This window comes from Monodelphis domestica, chromosome 2, assembly GCF_027887165.1.
Source record: "Monodelphis domestica isolate mMonDom1 chromosome 2, mMonDom1.pri, whole genome shotgun sequence".
NCBI lineage: Eukaryota > Metazoa > Chordata > Mammalia > Didelphimorphia > Didelphidae > Monodelphis > Monodelphis domestica.
Window position 1 is genome coordinate 522,436,970 of NC_077228.1, and position 22,217 is coordinate 522,459,186.

General features: G+C 37.3%; 1 protein-coding gene across 2 annotated transcripts in view; it reads left to right on the forward strand.

Moving 5' to 3' along the window:
• Positions 1-22,217, forward strand: part of BAZ1B (bromodomain adjacent to zinc finger domain 1B) — a 64,610-nt gene that overhangs the window by 20,721 nt on the left and 21,672 nt on the right. For both annotated transcript variants that reach the window (XM_007486005.3, XM_001366710.4), the window contains exons 6-7: positions 4,243-4,440; positions 20,323-22,030. In XM_007486005.3, coding sequence (XP_007486067.1) covers positions 4,243-4,440; positions 20,323-22,030 — 1,906 coding nt within the window. The remainder of the gene's footprint in view (positions 1-4,242; positions 4,441-20,322; positions 22,031-22,217) is intronic.

The following is a 22,217-nucleotide window of genomic DNA, read 5'->3' on the forward strand; positions in this document are numbered from 1 at the left end:
ATTTGTTTCCCTTTCTATTGTTCTCCTTATTACTTCTTATCAGGTGTGCTGTCTTTTCCTAGCCCATACTGTGGAATGGAACTCACTTTCTCTTTCCTTCTGACTGACCTTAAAGCAATGAAATACTATTTCCAGATTTCAAGCTTATTTTTAATCAGTAGATATTAATTCCAATTTTGTATAGGGCATTGTGAATACAAAAATAAAACATCCTTGCCTTCAAGAGAGCTTTCCCTTTTAACAAAGAACTTTTATAAAGAAAAAAAGTTGAATAAAATTTAACCACATTGAAAATGTTTATTTCATTTTACTTAAGGAAATAGCAAAAAACTCATTGAAACATTTTATAGCTTCAGTAATGTGGAAGAACACAAAATAAATACATAAAAAAATATATAGAGTATTTTTATATCATAATACAAAATCTAGGAACTAATAAATAGGAAAATCCTATTCATCATAATAATCAAACTCATAAATCTACAAAATTCAGTAGTTCTGTGGTTACAAAATACTTTTTGAAAAAAATTAAAGAATTTAAATAGTTAAAAGATAGTGTTCATGCTGCATCATGACAATACTTCCAAAATTAATATACAAATGTTATATCAATCAGACTACTAAGAAAGGTGCTTTACAGAGCTAAGTAAAGGAATACAACTTACTTAGGGAAACAAAGATAATTAAAATATTAATAAAATAAAAAGTAGATCATTGCAACAGATTAGAAAAGGAAGAATCAAAATTATTTGACATCATGACATAGGAAAGAACTCTCTTTATTTGACATAATTGGCTAGGAAAGTGGAAAAGCAGGCTGGAGAAAACTAGGGTTAGACTAGCAATTTCCATCACATATACAACCAGCATATATAAGATCACACCATTAAAAATTTTTAGAAGAGAATGAAATTAGGTACTTTTTATAGCTCGTGGAATGATTTTGTAGTCAAAAAAAGGGATAAAAATTATAAAAGATAACCTGGATAATTTCAATGGCAAGAAATTTTAAGACCTGGATGAATAAAATAACTGCCAGCTAGCAGAAGAAAGGAATTGGTTAATTGGGGAAAGAAAGATCTTTATATGGAATACATACTCATAGCAAATATATAAAAATAAAAGCCTCACAAGATTAAGTGGTCAACAATATGAACAATTTTCAGGTGGTCTCTTAAACTACTGATAAACTTTGAAAGAATATACAAAAAAATCACTAGCAATAAGAGAAATACAAATCAAACCTATTCTGAGCTTTGGCAAAGATGAGAAAAGTCAATATTGTCAAAAGACAATGCAGAGCTGGTTCATCTGTGAACTTGTCTTACCATCCTGTGTGAGATTTAAAATGGTTGAGGTCTTAAACTGTAGTGATTAAAATAGTGGAAGATATAAATTGTGATAGATATAAGAGAGGGTGAGTAAATTTGACCGCAGAAATATGTTTCACTAGAGTGTCTTGGGTTTTTAAATCAAATATAAGGTGGTCGCCAGGGAAATATTCCCAATTATTCAAATACCCAAGTCAATTGGGTTTTATAGAGATTTTAATTAACAATACAATGAGTAATCAAAGAAAAGAGAGAGAGAGTAAAAAAGGAATAAGTATGAAGGGCCTCAAAGCCAATATGGCCTAGACCTGAGTCTTAAAAGAGAAATCAGTCAGTTTTTTAACACTCACCACAAGGTCTGACTAAACAAGGATACCAGTGACACCAGGCCAGCACCCTTCCTCAAAGAGTCTTCCAGCCAGAGATTGTTTCAAAGGGCCTCTCTCAAGAGCCTCCAGAGCTCCTACCCCAGAGGGACAGAGTCCCTCAGAGGAGCTCCTCAAGGAGCTCTCCTTCAGAATGAGAGTCAGAAATCGAGATTTCTTGCTCTTCTCTGAGCTCTTACCAATCACTGTAGATGTTTCTAAAGGACCGCCCATTTTGAATTCACAGCTGAGTAGTTTTAATCTCTTTAGTAAGTCAGGAAAAAATAAAAACCTGAATAAGTTATCACCCTTTTAGGTTTAAGTAGTTTACAAGTTGCCCCACCTTTATAGGTACTTAGTATCCCATTGTATCAATTCTAAAACAGTCATGACTCAAAGAACTTCCTGTCCCTTCCATAAGCATGGAAGCAGTCTTAAGTAGGGTGGAGCAGGGACACTCCCATAGCTAGGAGCCCCCACATTCAAGTAGAGTTCTCACCATCTGCTAGGGAATTTTTTTAAGTAGAAGATTCCCCAATGGGGGAAACCCCTAACATTCATAAGTCTGAGAAATTTTAAGGTTTACACCTGTAAAACAATTTAGAAATACACAAAGAAATTCTGGGGCAGGGCATATACTTCAAGGAGGTGAATAACAAGAGCCGCAAATATACTAATTAATGAAGGTCTATTAAGGACCTACTACATTTTGAATACTGGGAATTGAAGTAGTATCAATGCTAGATAATCATAAATGCTGATCAGTTGGTGATGCAACGTTATGCTCTAAGAAATGTTGACTATAATAAGTCCAAAAAAGCACGGAAAATTTTTATTATTATCAAGTGAAGTAAGCAGAACCGGAGAAAAACTCTTAATGTAGTCACATACTATTGTTACATATTAGCATATCAATAATATAATGTAAATTCAAAATAATTTGAACATTGCTAATAGCCATATGCGCTATAATAAAAGCATTCTATATTATTACATGTAGTACATTAATATGCAGTATTGTTTAATATATAATATAGCTATTTAATGCAAATAGAAAAATAAGTTATTGTTTTAACTGATGCATGCCATATTATGTTAATTGTACAGCATGGTATTATTTTTGTGTTTATACACAATATAATTAATATAAATGTGTGTTATAGTAAATTTAATGTAACAAATACACTGTTATATTTATTAGGTATATTTCCATAATATATATTTATTGTGCTTATATTTGTATTTTATGTAATGTATATATAATGTATAAAATATAATAGACTATGGGAAATGTTAATGATAACTATTTAGATTCTTTATTAATAGAACATGTTTTTTTCCATGATAACTGATGGAAAAGTAGTTACTTCTGAACTTCAATACTAAAGACTTAAATTTTTGACAATCCTGAGGATAATCCTAAATTAAAATGAAGCAAATTATCAACTCAAGATATCAACTCCATTGAGAGATTTGTAAGATAGATGAGCCTCAAATTCTTGATTGCAAATACAATTCTCTCTACTAACATAATAAATGTTAGAGCTGAAAGGAACCATAATAGGTCATTTGGTCCAGTCCTGCCGTTATGTTGGTAATATTTTACTATAGTACTACTACAGGAAGCTTACCTTTGGAGTCACAGCAGCCTTTACCTTAATATATATATATATATTTTTTAAACCCATACCCTTCTGTCTTAGAATCAATACTGTGTATTGGTTCTAAGGAGAAGAGCAGTAAAGGCTAGGCAGTGGGGGTTAAATGACTTGCCCAGGGTCACATAGCTAGGAAGTATCTGAGCTCATTTGAACCCAGGACCTCCCATCTCTAGGCCTGGCTCTCAATCCACTGAGCCATTTAGCTGGACTTCCTTTAAATACTTTTGAGAAGAGGAAATGTACCATATTTAGCTTAGTCTTTTGTCAAGTTATAGATTTCTATTGCGAATTATTCTATTTCAATTTTTTTTTCTCAGAATTTCTGCAGTTAAGTATATAGTGGAGAGGCATTTTCTTGAATTGAAAGAATTCCTTTTAAGGTGACATTTTATATTTAAAATTAACAATTTGTCCTTTATGGCAATTGATAGCATTGTTCTATAGATGGTATCGGGGCCATTCTGGAGAAAAACAAACTTTAGGGGAAATGGAGTTGTTTTCCCATAGTTGAAGGATTAATTTATTTTTATATAGGTCCAGGGAGAAAATAACTGGTATCATAAGTAAGAAGTTGAAGAGAAATAGACCTAGAACTTAGTATAAGGAATTATTGCCTAATATTTTGAATTGTTTGAAATTGGAATGAGTGTCTCCTTAGCTAGTGAGTTTTCTGTTCATACAGATATTTGATGACCACTTGTCAGGATTGTGGATTGTATCTGAGACCCTTTATAATGCTGAGAACCTTTGAGAAGTCCTTGAGAACAACCTGTATCTTAGAATCCTTAAATATGTTATGTACCCTTCTCTCTTTTTAAAAGTTATATTGTTCTTACTCTCTAATATCATTTGTTCCTCAGTGACCAATTTTGTTTGACTTTCTAGATCATCAGCAATGTCCCTGCTGACAGCTTGATTCGCACAGAGCGGCCACCCAACAAAGAGATTCTGCGCTACTTTATCCGCCATAATGCTCTTCGTGCTGGCACGGGTGAAAATGCTCCTTGGGTAGTAGAGGATGAACTGGTGAGGAAGCATGCCCTGCCGAGCAAGTTCAATGACTTTTTACTTGATCCATACAAGGTAAGGATACAGCATTAGGTCATATTCTTTGAGGGAGGCAAACAGGAGCAGAGGGATGTTTAGGCGCCAAAACTTTTGCAACTACTCACAGCCTATTTGGAAAATAGGTCTCCTCGAGAACTTTTATTTATTGCTTTAAGTCTAAAAAACACTTGTTCTTATGCTTCACATTTTGTACAAGTACCAGCATGTGTGAATATTTGCTGGAACAAAAGAAAGTTTAAAGCATATGTTCTATTTCTATTGAATCAGTTCAATAACATGCTTTAACGTTTTTGTAATAAGTTGTTCAGTCTTCTCTAGAGTCATCACTGGCTTTTTTAAAGCTTTCATAGATGTATAAAACTGAATTTATGTGTTGTAGTGATTTATAAATGAGTTGGTAAAACATTTGTTTGTATAACTCTGTTAGCAAGTGTTTATCGAGGGGCTCTTGTCTTTAAGGTGTTGAGTCTCATGTTTTACAAATGCTTATTCTGTAAATCAAATAAAATTACTTATTGACAGTTGCACAAATGACATTTTCCAAGAAGGCAGAGGGTGGATATTATATGCTAATGTTTTCTAGAACTGAGCTTCCTTCACCAGGGAATTCATTTAATTTTTTACCCATTTTATGGAGTAGTTGTAATCATATATGGCAACTGGGAAAACAGGTACAAAGAAACTATTAACAAATAAGATGAGTACTGGATCTTTTGACGGCCAGTCCAGAGTTTTTCCACTGTATCATGGTGATTTATTTTATCATTTATGCCTCTTAATTGTATCAAATGAGGATGACTTTAAAAACACAACAAAAACTTCCCTTTCATTTTAATATTAGCATTTCCCCTTTAAAAACCCCTAAAAATCAACTTTATCTTCCTGGTTGAGAAAGTGCCTGTTACATATAATTGGAGAAAACAGATTCCTATACCGACTGTATCCAGAATAAATAAATACCTCAGTATATGTGCCCTAAATCCACCACTTTTTGTCTGAAATTGAGTAATGTGTTTTTCCTTATGATCCCTCTAGAAATCATAATTGGTCATAACTTTGATGAGATGTTTTCTTATGATTTTGTTGTATAGATTGTCCTTCTCCTCCCCCCCCCCCCCCCATTTTAAAATCAGTTTGTACAAGCTTTCTCTGAGGTCATCTCTGCCATCATCTTTTTTTCCCCTAAGATCTTACTTTTTGTCTTAGTATCAATTCTAAAACATAAGAGTAGGAATGCTAGGTAATAGGAGTTAAGTGACTTACCCAGGGTCACACAGTTGGGTAGTCTGAGGCTACATCCAGACCCAAGACCTTCCATCTTCAAGGCTGGTTCTTTCCATTGAGCCATCTAGCTACCCTTTCCTTTATCGTCTTCATCATTTCTTAAAATACAGTAGTATTCTTTCATAATCATATACCAGAACTTGTTCAGCCATTCTCCAATGAATGGCAGCCTCTCAATTTCTAAACCTATTTGTAAATCTTGGGGTTTGTTTTGCTTAGAATTGTTTCCCCCCACTTCACTGTTCCTCTCATCCCTCTCTTAGTTCTTGTTCCCCTTTCTGTTTCTTTGTTGAATAAAATGTGGGGTACATGCACCTACATGTGCACATGTATGTGTCCTTTTCGTCTTTTGACCAGATATTTCAGACAATAAACTTCTGACTTTTCTCACAAATCTCTTCCTCCACACCCTGATTATATCAGATACTTTTCCCAGACTTTGCTCCTCTGGTGTAGTATTCCTCTTACTTTCCAATTCTTCCTGAAAAAGCAAGCCATTTCTCAGTCCCTTTGTTTTTGATACTTGATACTGATGGACTTATAGGGGACACACATTTCATTACAATCCTCGATTAAGTCTCCTATGATGATGTTTATCCTTTTATGTTTCTCTTGATTCCTGGGTTTGCACTTCAGAGTTTCCAGGCAGCTTTGGTCTTTTTTCAGGAATGTTTGGAAGTCCTTTATGTCATTATAAATCCATTGTTTTCCCTTGTAGGATTATATTGAGATGTGCTAATTGAGGCCTTCTGGAATATCAAAAAATGCTTAGTTCTGTGCTTTGAGTTGTGGCTGCTAAATCCGCAGTGATCATTCTCTTTTCACTGGTATCTCAGGACTTGAATTCCTTGTTTTCTGTTGGCTGGCAGTATTTTATCTTTAAAGTTCTAGATTTTGGCTTGTCATCTTCCTGGGAATTTTCCCTTTTTTGTGGTTTCTCTCAGGAAGTGATTTATTCTACATACACTTTTTGCTCTGATTTTAAGAGATCTGGACAGCTTCCTAAGATTTCTTGATAGACTCCTTTTTGGTCTGTAACATTTAGGCTTTCCAGTGATTTAAAAAAAAATACTTCCTTGATTTGTTTGATCTGTTTTCAGACTATTTCTTTTTGCTGAGATACTTTTCAGCTTTTTAAAAAATCTTTTAGTTTTAATACTTTTTGTTTTTTGAAGTCATTAGTTTCCATGTAGTCCATTATAATTTTCAGTTTATTGCATGAGAGATATTTGTACCAACTATACTGAGCTGTTAATTCTAATTCCAATTCCTTCCATAGCTTTTATTTCTTATTCATTTTTTTCTCTAATTTAATTTATAAAAAGCATTTTTAAACTCATCTCTTCCAGGAATTCTAGTTCAGCTTGTTTCCAAGTAAAGGTTTTCTTTGAAGCTGTAATTTTTGAGGGATTGAATTTCAAAGCCCAGAGGCACACTTACAAAATGCTACCTCCTTACCACCTCTGCTCTTGAATCCTGAGCTAGACTTTGATATTCATGGTTGGCAAGGAGATTGGGGCTCTCTAAGACTCTTAACTTCATTGATGAGGCCTCTAGAATCAACTTGTCCACTGATGGCGCTGTTATTTAAAAGCATTTTGAGGTGGCAATTAGCATAGGAGACTTGTTGTTATGAGTTTGAATAGCATAGATAATTAGCACTTTAATTGAATACAGCTCAAAGTCACTAATTGTTCAGTGTCTGCCATCTTACTTCAAAAGCATCATTTATATATTTGCCAAAATCCTCCTAATGTATTTACATGAGGGGAACCCCATTACTCCCCAGCCCATGGTGTTGATAGGTGGTTCTTATTTGCCTTTAGGATGAACTCTAAAACATGCCTCCCTTCTACATTTTCTTATTTTTGTTTTTAAATCCTTACTTTCCAACTTAAAATTTATTTATTTATTTATTTTTTGATTAAAGCCCTTACCTTCTGTCTTGGAGTCAATACTGTGTATTGGTTCCAAGGCAGAAGAGCGGTAAGGGCTAGGCAATGGGGGTCAAGTGACTTGCCCAGGGTCACCCAGCTGGGAAGTGTCTGAGGCCAGATTTGAACCTAGGACTTCCCGTCTCTAGGCCTGGCTCTCCATCCACTGAGCTACCCATGTGCCCCCTTAAAATTGATTTTAAATATGGTTCAAGGCAGAAGAAGTCTAAGAGCTAAGTAAGCAGTTGGGGTTGAGTGACTTGCTCAGGGTCACATAGCTAGGAAGTATCTGAGGCCAAATTTGAAATCTTGTCATCAAACCTGACTAACCACTGAGTCACCTCGCTTCCCCTCTTCTACCATTTTTGACCTTTCTTGCTTTCTGTAAATTCTACTCTGTTGGTTTCTTCTTATATCCTATTCTCTTCTTAGCCCACCCTTTCCAGAACACATTTCTTTCCTCATATCTGTCTTTGGAAATTCTTTTCTTCAGGCCTTGACTTGGGTTTGGCTTTTCAGATCATCCTCTCCATGGATCTTTACATGTTCTAGAGAACTAAGAGTGGGATCTCTTCTATACTGGCTGCCTTCTCTCTGGTTTTGCTGGAGTGTCATGATTTTTTTCCTTAGTTTTGTACTCTTTTTTTTTTCCTGACTTCAGGAGAAGCTGTAGGAGAGATGGCACTGGCAAGAAATGTACTGGCCACTGTTGTTGTTGTCTGTCTGCTATTGGGGCTAGATTGCAAAACAATGGCTCGTTTTTGGAAATCAGATCTGTTAGTGACTGAATTTTCATGACTTTGGTTGATCAAGAACCAGACCTTAGTTATCTTCATACCTTGCCCAGCATTATTTAATGTTTTACTGATGGAATTGGAAGCATGGCTTCTTCTAGTTTGTTCCTTCTGGTTAAGTGGTAGAGAAATTTCAAGCCTTAATCTTTAGGGCAGGATCCTGAGTTTATTATTGTAAAAAAGTCTCATCATGGTATAGTTAGTAGGGATTTTACTCCAGTGTTCAGTTATTTCTGTGTCATATAGTAGCGACTATTGCATAATTTATACTGACTTAGCATGAGCATTTAACAAACAAAAGATGTTTTTTATCTATCCTGCTAATAACCTTGCTAGATTTAGGAGACCTACATGGCAAGAAAAGAACAAAGTCTTAACCTTGTTCTGGGTTTTTTTTTCTTTAGTAAGATATTTTTACTCTTGAATTTTTGTGTTAGACATCAGGGAAAGAGGCACGTATTAATTATAATGGTTCCAGTTTTTCCTCTAGTGAATTTATTTTGAATGTTCTTTTATTCCAAAACATTTTCTTTCCTCTTACTTAATTCATTCTTGGACATTCCTATGAGTTAAAAAGGCCTCTTATAGCACCTTAGGGACCATGTAACATGCCTGCCATAGGAGCAAGATCAACAGGAGGAAAGCTTAGAATTGTTTGTGAGACCTTTTGCCTATTGTGTCATTTGAGCTGGAAGACAACCTGTGAGGAGAAGGTATTACCTCTCTTTTACAAATTAGGAAAAAGAGAAATAAACTCTCAAAAGACTTAATGGCCAAGGTAGCATTTGGGCTCAAAATGCCAAGCTTGGCTAGTTAATAATCTTGAATTTGATTTGACAAAATACAACAAATTATTTGTTGTTAACCAGTAAATTAGATGTTAATTTAAGAACCTAGTTACTACCACTAGTAGTTGTAGTTGTTTGTTCTTAGGCTTAGTGATATTTGAGTTTCTAAAACATGTATCTAGATAATTGCCCAGCAGGGAAGGCTTTTGTTTAAATGAGGGCTATTAACTAATACCTGCTATATATTGTGTTAGGTACCAGGGCTATATAGAGGAGTGAAACAGTTTCTCTTCTCAGGAACTTTTAATTCTAATGCAATAATGATTAAAAAAGAGACTGTACAAAATAGTTAACTCCAAAGTATGTTGTGTTGAAGAAAGTGCTATTATTTAGGATCAGGGGAGACTTGATGAAAGAAGAGAATATTTATGAGGTGAAGGGAGGCTTTTCTACAGATTAGGGATCACCAAAGCTAAACCAGAAATATAAGGAATGCTGTATTTGCAGGGCAGAGAGAAAGACCAGTTAATTTGGGTTATTGTGCACTGAGTTTGGGAAGATTATTGGCACCAGGTTGTGAAAGGTTTTAAAAAGTAAATAGAGAAACTTATGTTTGCTAAATGTAGTAGAGAAGCCACTGGAGTTTCAGGAGGAATGGGACATGGTTTCATCTGAGAGATTTGTGGTGGGGAGACCAGTTAGTCAGTGGTTGCAGTAATCTGGGTAAGATGTCAGGAGGGCCTGAACTAAGGTTCTGTGTCTTGATTATGAGTAATGAGTTGGATGTAAAAAATTTTACTGGTGTTAGAAATGACAAGATTCAGTAAATGATCATGACTATGCCAGGTATGAGGGAGGAGTCAAAGATCACCCTCAAGTTATAAACTTGGAAGATTGGAATATTTGGGGTACTTTCTATAGGAAAGTTTAGAAGAGGAATAGTTTTGGGAGAAATAGAATAAGAACTAGTTTCAACATGGTTAGTTTGAAAATGTCTCCAGGATATCTAACTGATGCTGTCCATTAGGCAGTACAGAAAATTAGAATTAAATCTGTGGGACATAAATAGAAGTCACTAAGAGAATACCACGAAGGGGTCCTGAAATGATGAGCTGCCAATGAAATCTGAGAGAGTGGTTAAAAAAGTAAGAAAAGAACCAGGCAAGAGTGATGTCATGAAAGCCCAGAGAGGAGACAGTATCTAGGAGGAGAAGGTTAGTAAATGCTGGGAGAGATACACAGTAAGGAACCCACCTCCAACAAAAAGTCTCTGCCTGAAAGGAGCCCTGTGTTCTATTTGAGAGACATATAAATAACTAATTTCATACACGACCTATCCACACACTAGATGGAAGGGCCACTTAGGGGCACCAGGAAAGGCCTCCTGTAGAGGGGATTAGAAGTGAGTTTTGAAGGAAACCAGAGGGGTGAGTATTCTGGGCATGAGAGCTATTCAACAGCACAGAGTGGGAGATGGGACTGTGATGTATATACTAAGAACTTAAAGCAAGTCAGTGTTGATGGATCATAGACTTCAAGGAGGGGTATAAAGAGGAGGAGCTCAGGCTAGACAGTTTTAAATACTGTACAGATGGGTTTTTCTTTGATCTTGGACATGTATTAGCCAGCAACTGAAGTGAGAGTGGTAGCAGGGTGCCAGGGCCCTTTCTAGCCTTAACAGCTGAGAAGATGACTTAGAGAGGGAGAGACTTGAAGGAGGGAAGTTATTGCAGTATTCCACAGTATTCCAACTGGGAATTGGTGAGGGTTTGAATGAGAATGTTGACATGAGTACAGAAGGGCATTATCCAAGAGATTGGCCATTGAGAGAGGGGTTGGTCACTTTGGAGAGAACAATTTCAGTTGAGTGAGGCCAGAATCTAGATTTTAAAGGCCTTAGAAGTAGAGATAAGAGGAAGTGGAGCTAATATGAGATGTCTATTTCTACGTATATGGCTGAGAAAAGGAAGGAAGATTTAGGATAGTGACTTGAGAGAGTGGATTTATTTATTTACTTTTTAAGCCTTACATCCTGTCTTAGAATCAATACTAAGTATTGGTCCCAAGAGAGAAGAGGGGTAAGGGGTAGGCAGTTGGAATTAAGAGATTTGTCCAGGGTCACACAGCCAAGGAGTGTCTGAGGCCCAGTTTGAGGCCAGGTCTTACCATCTCCAGGCCTGGCTCTCTATCCACTGAACTACAGCAGTCCCATTTTTTTATTTTTAAGAAAGATGGAGAATTAGACATGTTTGAAGGCAATAGTAAAGACTCCACTAGGAAAGGGTTCAACATACAACAGGATAATTGAGTTTTAAGGCCAAAAGATGAGAGGAAAAGGAGAAAAGAGTGGGAGACGATTTCTGGTTTTTTGAGATGAAGCAAAAAGAAGAGAGACTTCAGGCCATTGGCCTTAATTTTTTCTCACTGAAGAGAAGTCCTTGACTGAGCGGGTAGAATAGTGAGAGAGATGTGGGAGGCTTAAGGATTGGTTAGACTTGCTTTTCTGGGGAGTGGGATACAAGCAGTCAGTTAGGAATTCCCTTCCCCCACCTCTCCCAATGAGTTGATTATGCTAAGTGGGGGGTGGTTTTATACTTTTTCAGATACCCCTGAGTCCAGCCATGCCGGCTCCCATTCGGCTGTGACTGCCCAGCATGCCCCATGCTGAGATGATCCAGCTACTGAAGGACTCTGCTCACCCAGGGAGCCGGCCTTTTGGGAGGGGGTTGGGTGAGTCCATTTCTTTGCTTTTTAAAAATATATGGTGTGGCTTTTTAAAAAAATCACACCTTATAAATAAAAGGGGTTACTGGACAATCTTGCTCACTCTCAAAGCCAAACTATTCAACTAGCTCCAGTATCCTTGGAGTAAGCTCTGAAGCATTTTAGAATTGGCTGGAATAGAAAACTCAACTTTGGAGAACCAGATACCAAGTTTAAGAAATTTATCAACTATATTAATTTCTGGGAGGAGCAGAGAAGGCATATTTTTTTCCTTTAACTTAATATTTATTTTTAATATTCTTTTTAAGTTTTTAGTTCTAGATACTCTTCCCCAACCCACTGAGAAGGCAAACTATATCAATTATACATGTGAAATCATGTAGAACATTTCCAGGTTAGCTTTATCAGGAAAAAAATAAACTGGAGAAAAGTTATTTGCACTCAGAATTAATCAGTTTTTCGATCTGGTCAGGAATAGCATTTTTTAATAGCACGAGAGTATTCCATCACAATAATATACCACAAGTCTTTGACCATTCCCCAACTGATGAGCATGCTTTCCATTTCCCATTTCTTTGATGCCACAAAAAAAAGTGCTACAAATATTATATATAGGTTCTTTTCCTTTTTCTTTGATCTCCTTGGGGTACAGACCTAGGTGTGGTATTGTTGGATCAAAGGATAATGCAGTTTTGTGGCCCTTTGGGCATAGTTCCAGATTGTTCTCCAGAAAGTTTGGACCAGTTCACTATTTGTACCTTTTTTCCCTCATCCTTTCCAGTAATTGTCATTTCTTTTTTTTTTTAATATATTTTATTTGATCATTTCCAAGTATTATTCGTTAAAGACATAGATCATTTTCTTTTCCTCCCCCCCACCCCCCATAGCCGACGCGTAAGTCCACTGGGCATTAGATGTTTTCTTGATTTGAACCCATTGCTTTGTTGATAGTATTTGCATTAGAGTGTTCATTTAGAGTCTCTCCTGTCATGTCCCCTCAACCTCTGTATTCAGGCAGTTGCTTTTTCTCGGTGTTTCCACTCCCATAGTTTATCCTTTGCTTATGAATGGTGTTTTTTTCTCCTGGATCCCTGCAAGTTGTTCAGGGACATTACACTGCCACTAATGGAGAAGTCCATTACGTTCGATTATACCACAGTGTATTAGTCTCTGTGTACAATGTTCTCCTGGCTCTGCTCCTCTCGCTCTGCATCACTTCCTGGAGGTTGTTCCAGTCTCCATGGAACTCCTCCACTTTATTATTCCTTTTAGCACAATAGTATTCCATCACCAACATATACCACAGTTTGTTCAGCCATTCCCCAATTGATGGGCATCCCCTCGTTTTCCAGTTTTGGGCCACCACAAAGAGCGCAGCTATGAATATTTTTGTACAAGTCTTTGTGTCCATTATCGCTTTGGGGTACAGACCCAGCAGTGCTATGGCTGGATCAAAGGATAGATATTCTTTTGTCGCCCTTTGGGCATAGTTCCAAATTGCCCTCCAGAATGGTTGGATCAGTTCACAACTCCACCAGCAATGAATTAATGTCCCTACTTTGCCACATCTCCTCCAGCATTCATTACTTTCCTTTGCTGTCATGTTAGCCAATCTGCTAGGTGTGAGGTGATACCTCAGAGTTGTTTTGATTTGCATCTCTCTGATTATAAGAGATTTAGAACACTTCTTCATGTGTTTGTTAATAGTTTTGATTTCTTTATCTGAGAACTGCCTATCCATTTCCCTTGCCCATTTATCAATTGGAGAATGGCTTGATTTTTTGTACAATTGATTTAGCTCTTTATAAATATGAGTAATTAAACCTTTGTCAGAGGTTTCTATGAAGATTTTTTCCCAATTTGTTGTTTCCCTTCTGATTTTAGTTATATTGGTTTTGTTTGTACAAAAGCTTTTTAGTTTGATGTAGTCAAAATTATTTATTTTACATTTTGTGATTCTTTCTATATCTTGCTTGGTTTTAAAGCCTTTCCCCTCCCAAAGGTCTGACATGTATACTATTCTGTGTTTACCCAATTTACTTATGGTTTCCTTCTTTATGTTTAAGTCACTCACCCATTTTGAATTTATCTTGGTGTAGGGTGTGAGGTGTTGATCGATTTCTAGTCTCTCCCACACTGTCTTCCAATTTTCCCAGCAGTTTTTATCGAATAGTGGATTTTTGTCCCAAAAGCTGGGATCTTTGGGTTTATCGTATACTGTCTTGCTGAGGTCGCTTTCCCCCAGTCTATTCCACTGATCTTCCTTTCTGTTTCTTAGCCAGTACCAAATTGTTTTGATGACTGCTGCTTTGTAATATAGTTTTAGGTCAGGGACTGCAAGGCCCCCATCATATGTGTTTTTTTTTTTCATTATTTCCCTGGATATCCTTGATCTTTTGTTCTTCCAAATGAACTTTGTTATGGTTTTTTCTAAATCAGTGAAGAAGTATTTTGGTAGTTCAATGGGTATGGCACTAAATAGATAAATAAGTTTGGGTAGGATGGTCATTTTTATTATATTGGCTCGTCCTATCCATGAGCAGTTAATGTTTTTCCATTTGTTCAAGTCTAGTTTTAGTTGTGTGGCGAGTGTTTTGTAGTTGTGTTCATATAGTTCCTGTGTTTGTCTTGGGAGGTAGATTCCTAGGTATTTTATTTTGTCTAAGGTGATTTTGAATGGGATTTCTCTTTCTAGTTCTTGCTGCTGAGCTGTGTTGGAGATATATAGAAAAGTTGATGATTTATGTGGGTTTATTTTGTATCCTGCAACTTTGCTAAAGTTGTTGATTATTTCAATTAGCTTTTTGGTTGAATCTCTAGGATTCTTTAAGTAGACCATCATGTCATCCGCAAAGAGTGATAACTTGGTCTCCTCCTTGCCTATTTTGATGCCTTCAATTCCTTTATCTTCTCTAATTGCTACTGCTAGTGTTTCTAGTACAATGTCAAATAGTAGAGGTGATAATGGGCATCCTTGTTTCACTCCTGATCTTATTGGGAATGCATCTAGTTTATCCCCATTGCAGATGATATTAGCTGTTGGTTTTAGATATATGTAATTGTCATTTCTAATAGGTATGAAGTGATACCTCCAAATTTGTTTTAATTAGCCTTTTTCTGATCAGTAGTGGCTTACAGCATTTTTTGTATATGATTGGAAATCACTTTGGTATCTTCTGAAAACTTCTGTTCATATTCTTTGACCATTTATCAATTGGTGAATGGCTCTGATTTTTATGAATTTGATTCCGTTCCCTATGTATTTGAGAAACAAGGCTTTTATCAGAGAAACCTACTATAAAATTATTTAATTACTTAATTCTTTATGGTACCTTTTAGCAAAATGCATAGTTTGTCTCTTTTAATTAGCTTTACTTTGATTGCTACCTTGATCTTTTTTGTGCATAATAGATACTGCTTCAGCCCTTTATTTTATCTCTGTCTTTCTGTTACACATGTATCTCTTGTACACAACATTGTTGGATTCTGGTTTCAATCCAGTTCATAGTTGTAATTCCTTTTATATTTCCCTCTAATTCTATTTCCTTCTCCACCCCTCCCCCAATCCTTTTCCTCCTCAAATCTGACCATTGCCTCCTATACCCATTTTATTATCCCTCACGTATAGCTTATCCCCTTCCTACTTTCTTATTGTGGAGGATAGATTTCTATATCCAACAGAGGGTATATGTGTTTTGAGAAACGTTCTTTTAAATATTCTAGTTGTCATGCAGAACACTTCCACATTGGTCATTGTTGTAATATCATGCTCATATAAAACCATAAATACACTGATGTGAAAGGTGACTCCAACAGTGTTTCCTCTGGAGGTAGATAGCATTCCTTCAAGATTGTTCTAGATCATTGTATTGCTAAGAGTAGCCAATTTTTCACAGATAATCCCTGCTTCCTATTCCCTTTCCACTGTGCCTAAGAACATTTCTCACTTCACTTGCCTCTCTGCCCAGCAGCCCAATGGGAGTGCTTCTTTCCTCCCTGTCTGGGGTAAGGAAGGGGTAGGGACTCAAATGCAGTTTAAGCACTCTGTCTCTAAAAGGTTTGCCATCATTGCTTAGGGTGATCAGAAAGCACTTTGACCAGTCTATATTATATTAGCTATTTTGTGCTCCCTTGTACTTGTGGGCATTCAAACTTTGCTTTAACTTAGTCTTATACTGACTTTTAGACCTTTTACTTGTTGACTTGTGGACCTTCCAGGGAATCTTTTTAAACCAAAGACTTCGAGAAAGTTCTCTACTTGCAGTGTGATGTGCAGTTCAAGGAGCAGTGAGCTGAGTGAAGAAAGCAATGCTCAACAGTCTCCTACCTGGGGCATTTAGAGAGGCAGTACAATGAATTGCTGTAATCCCTGGCAATCCTTCCATTAAATAGAAGGAAAAGCACATATCAGAAAACCAAACCATCATATTTGGATTACTTGTTCCTAATTTCTGAGAACACTCATTCTTTGCCATCATGAATTATCAAATTGATTTTAACCACCAGTACTGGTTTTCTTGGGAGCACTCTTGGTGATAATTCAACTCATGTATGTGCTCTGATCCTCTGTCATGCCATGTAGCTCAAGAATCAAGAAATGAAGGTTAGTAGAAAACCTTGAAGTATAAACTCAGATTGGAAGTTACATGTCCAAACATGCTGAAAATTCTACTAGAAAAAGACTGTTATAGTATAGATTTTGTTTCACATAAAAGGACTCCTCTTGAATTGTTTTTAAATGCTATTGCTATATTTCTGGTTTTATTTCAACTATATTTCTGCATATATCCCAGGAAACTTTCCTATATAGCTGTGTTGGCAAGCCTATGGCATGGGTCCTGGAGAGTACTACTCCCCTCTCCCTCTCCACCGTGCCTGAGGATGTTTCTCCCATCACTAGTCCCTCTGCCCAGCAGCCCAATGGGAGTGCTTCTTCCCTTCCCTCTCTGGGGTAAGGGGACGGCTCACATGTGGTGTGAGGGTTGTAGTATGGGCACTCAGTTTCTAAAAGGTTTGCTCTCACAGCTATATAGCAAAGAATATTTTTTCAAAAAGGAAAACAATAAAACCAACCAACAAAACAAAGTCTGAAAATAGAATATTTTAAACTTGTGGATCTCCCATTCCTGCATAGGAGTGGACAAAAGTCTCTTCTTGTTACCCTTCTTTGGAAGAGGTTAGATTATGCATGTATTATGTGCCTAATATGTACCAGGTACTGTGCTAAGAGAAAACTTAAATTAGAAAATTTCAAGGAAAAATCAGAGAAATAATGAAAAAAGAATGGAATAAAGGGAAATAGCACTTCTCCTCTAGACTATATTATTGAATAAGAATTATCAAAACTATTTGATAGCAGATTAAAAATAATGAAAAATAAATGACTGAAATGAAATGGAAAAGGTGGAAAGTCAGAAATAATGCAATTAAATAACTTGATATTAAATAGGAAAGAACTCCCTATTTGCTAAGAATTGCTGAAAATTTGAGAAAATGATGGGTAGAAATTAGACTTAGATCAATTTCTTACACCAGGCATCCATAACTTTTTCTCTTGGACCCTTTCTACAATTTTAAATGTATAGGATTAGAAAAGAAAAAGGGATGTAATTTTGTTAACTATGCAAATAAGACCATACTGTTAAAACAATTGTTTTTCACAACTCGGAGTTTAAGATGATTCCTTTGCCAAACAAGTAATAAAAAAAAATTAATAACAAAAGATGAAATAAGTAATTCTGATCAAATGAAATGCAATAAGTTTTTATAGGAATAATATTTTGAGAAAGGAAATAGAGACAGGGAAAAAACTTTGTATCCAAAATATAAACAACTAGCAAATATATTAAATTAGAAGCCATTTCCCATTAGATAAATAGTTGAAGTGTTTGATTATGAAGTAATTCTCTGTAAAGGCACATGTTTTATTAACAACCAGAAGAAAGAATGTTGCAAAACAGTACCTGAGGTATATTCTAATATAAGAAGTAGGACACAAGCATTTATTAAGCATCTGCTATCTGCCAGGTTCTGTGCTTAATAAGTGTTCTACAAATAAGATCTCATTTGATTCAACAATTTGATTCAGAGAGAGGTGCTATTGGTATTTCAGTTTTGCAGTTGAGATAATTGAGGCAAATAGAGTTTAAGTCATTTGACTTCAAGGTCAGTTGGGCAGTAGTATGTATCCAGGCCCATCAGAGTCTAGGCTCTATCCATTGAGCTTTTTAATAACCTCTAAGAAATCTCCTTGAAGTCCGAGGAGATCAAGGACAAAATAAGTAAGATTATATGGGAAAATTGTCAACATAGGGAACTCATTACCCAAAGAGCCTATATGCATCACAAATAAAAATAGGTAAGAGAATAAGTTGCTGTAATTCCAAGTAGTATTTTTAAAATTAAAATTATTTTCTTCTTGTAGTGCAAACCCCATCACCCCCACTGGGGGCAAAAAAGAAAAACATCCCTTCCCCTTGCAAAGAAATTGGTGGGATCAAGGACGTGAATTCCCACCTTGACCATGTACAAAAAAAAAAGCTTAAAAAAAATAATAACTCCATCAAATCCTTAGGAATATCATGTTTGGTTATTGAGTTGATCAAAGTTCTTAAAAATTCCCAAGTTGTTTATCCTTACATTGTTTGAATTGTTCTTGTTCTGTTCACTTCACACTGCATCTGTAGTTTTCCCAGGTTTATGAAATCATCCCCTTGGTGGTTTCTTACAAAACAATAGTATTTCTTTATATTCATGTATCTTATTTGTTCAGTCATTCCCAGTGATGGCTATTACCTTAATTTCCAGTTCTTTGCCACCATAAAAAGTGCTGCTATAAATAGCTTGGATTTCTTCCTCTGAATATTTGCCCATTTTAATGTCTGTTGGCCATTTAACCAATTGGTGAATAGTGCTCCCCGGCTTCTCATCTAATTATAGTCACATTGATTTTATTTGTACATAGCTTTTTCAGTTTTACATTATTAGAGCTGTTTGTTGAACTTCTTTCCCCCCAAAGGATTATTGAAGTCAATTTAGTGATGTCTAATTAGATATTGGTATTACTCTGTTGATCCTATTCCCTGGTTCTTCAGTTTTTTTTGCATAGTTTTCTCTTTGTCAGATAGGACTTAAAGCATAATTTTTTGAAAAATCATTTTTATTACATTTCTTCATTGTTCACATATGCCAAATATAATTAATAATATCACTTCAAGTCTCTAAGAGTGTGACATAATTTACATTAAGAGAACAGAAACATGTCAGGAACATAAAGATTATAATTATAAACTAAGGTGCAAAATTAGCCTCTTGACAGAGCAAAGATAAGAATTGAGGGCTCTTGCCTCATTGTGATGAAGGTCACTGTATTTGGGATCCTCATCCATTTTGGGGTTTAGTTTTGACACCTTCTCAGATGCTAGGTGTGTGTATAGGAAAGGTGTAGAAACTTGGATTATGTTTAGTAGTGGATAAAACCACTGAGATAATTTTTAGACATTAGATAGGATCTCCAAAAATCACTCTTGGGCATCCAACTTTGATCTCCGAAAAGATGAGCTTCATGGATCTGCTTTGACCAGATTTGTAACAGATATTACTCTTTGGAATATTAAAGCTAACTTGCAGAGGCTGAAGAAAATGAGCAAAGAAGCAGTGGTACTATGGAATTTTAGAGTATGAAGGCACAGCTTATTAACTCTACCCCTGTCTTGCCCCAACACAGCCCTGCCTGTCAAGTGATATTCCATTTCATCCATTAGTCTTGATGGAAGAGAGTAACTGGTGGCTTTAAACTTTTCAGAGCACTTCATCAACATTTTCTCATTTGGTCCTCACAGCAACTTGGGGTGGAAGGAAAGCGAGGTGCTGTTATTATCCCCATTTTAAAGATGAGGAAACTGAGGTAGACAGGAGACTAAGTGGATTACCCCAAGATCCACAGATTAGAAAGTTTGTCTGAGGTCTGATTTCAACTTTGGTCTTCCTGAATCTAGGATCAATGCTTTTGTAGCTACTCTGTTTCTCTTCCTACTTCTGACTGCAGGGCAGCATACCTGACACATTTCCCCCTTTCAGGTGGATGATTCAGTTGCCCTCAGTCACCTTGAGAATATTCTTTTGCTTGCCTACAGCATGAGTGGTGGAAAGCCCAGAGAGGGTCTGACTGTTACTCCCAGAGGTGACATTCTATAGCTAATTGAATATGTTTAAATCCATCCTGGGCAGGAATGTTTGTAACAAAGTAACACTGGCTTTTGGATGATCAGGGGTTCATTGTCCCGAAGGGTCATATTTGGATCATACCTTTATAGTTCTATCCTCAGCATTACTTTTCTCCGAATTAATTTTATTTCTGTTCTTCAATTCCAGTACATGACTCTCAATCCTTCTACAAAGAGGAAAAATATTGGATCTCCTGATAGAAAACCATCCTCTAAGAAACTGAAGACTGAAAGCTCCTCAGTGAACCAGGTGCTGAATCCCACATTATGGTGCCATGTGCATCTAAAGAAATCCTTGAATGGCTCCCCCCTCAAAGTAAAGAACTCAAAGAATTCCAAGTCCCCTGAAGAACAACTGGAGGAGATGATGAAGATGATGTCTCCTGGCAAATTAAATACCACATTTCACATTCCCAAAAAAGGCCCCATCTCCAAAAAGTTAGGGAAGAATGGGGACAAACCTTTGAAAACAAAGGGCAGGAGCAAAGGCATTTTAAATGGACAGAAATCTCCAGGAAAATCCAAATCCCCCAAAAAGGGCTTGAAGACACCCAAAACCAAAATGAAACAGATGACCCTGCTGGACATGGCCAAGGGTACCCAGAAAATGACTCGCACTCCTCGGAGTTCTGGGGGGACACCCAGGTCTTCCAGCAAGCCCCACAAACACCTCCCACCTGCTGCCCTCCACCTCATTGCCTACTATAAAGAGAACAAAGACCGAGAAGACAAGAAGAGTGCCCTGTCCTGTGTTATCTCCAAAACAGCCCGGTTGCTTTCCAACGAGGACCGAGCCCGCCTTCCTGAAGAGCTCCGTGTCCTGGTTCAGAAGCGCTACGAGCTTTTGGAGCACAAGAAGAAATGGGCCTCTATGTCTGAAGAACAGCGCAAAGAGTATTTGAAGAAGAAACGGGAGGAGTTGAAGGAAAGGCTGAAAGAGAAAGCGAAGGAGCGGAAAGAGAAAGAGATGCTGGAGAGGCTGGAGAAGCAGAGGCGCTATGAGGACCAAGAGCTGACTGGCAAGAGTTTGCCCTCTTTTCGACTAGTGGACACCCCTGAGGGGCTACCCAACACCCTCTTTGGGGATGTGGCTATGGTGGTTGAATTCTTGAGCTGTTATTCTGGGCTGCTTCTTCCCGATGCCCAGTACCCCATCACTGCTGTGTCCCTCATGGAGGCTTTGAGTGCCGACAAGGGAGGTTTCTTGTACCTGAACAGAGTACTGGTGATCCTCCTACAAACCCTGCTGCAGGATGAAATTGCTGAGGACTATGGTGAGCTGGGGATGAAGCTCTCCGAGATCCCCCTAACACTGCACTCTGTCTCCGAGCTCGTTCGTCTCTGTTTGCGCAAAACTGACGTACCTGAGGAGAGTGAGGGTTCGGACACAGTTGATGAAAACAAAGAGAGCGCCCCCTTTGAAGACAATGAGGTCCAGGACGAATTTCTAGAGAAGCTTGAGACCTCAGAGTTCTTTGAGCTGACGTCAGAAGAAAAGCTGCAGATCTTAGCTGCCCTCTGTCACCGGATCCTCATGACCTACTCTGTGCAGGACCACATGGAGGCCAAACAGCAGATGTCAGCCGAGCTGTGGAAAGAGCGCTTGGCTGTCTTGAAGGAGGAGAATGATAAGAGACGTGCTGAGAAGCAGAAACGGAAAGAGATGGAAGCCAAAAATAAAGAGAATGGGAAGGAAGAGAATGGGCTGGCCAAACCTGACCGGAAAAAAGAAGTGCCCAAGGTAGAGCCCCCGGGGGATGTGGAAGCAGAAGACATGATCAGTGCCGTGAAGAGCCGGCGCCTGCTGGCCATCCAGGCCAAGAAGGAGCGAGAGATCCAGGAGCGCCAGCTGAGAGGTAAAGAGCCCCACCCACCCTGCGTCCATGCCTCTGAGCCCTAGTGGGACAGCCTTGGATTAAAGCATTAAGTCAACATCCTGGTATGACCAAGACCTTGAATAACATTGGAGAATTGATGGTTTTAAAATACCCAGGTCCCACTGTAATGAAGAAGAATCATAGACATTTAAAAAACCCCATAACT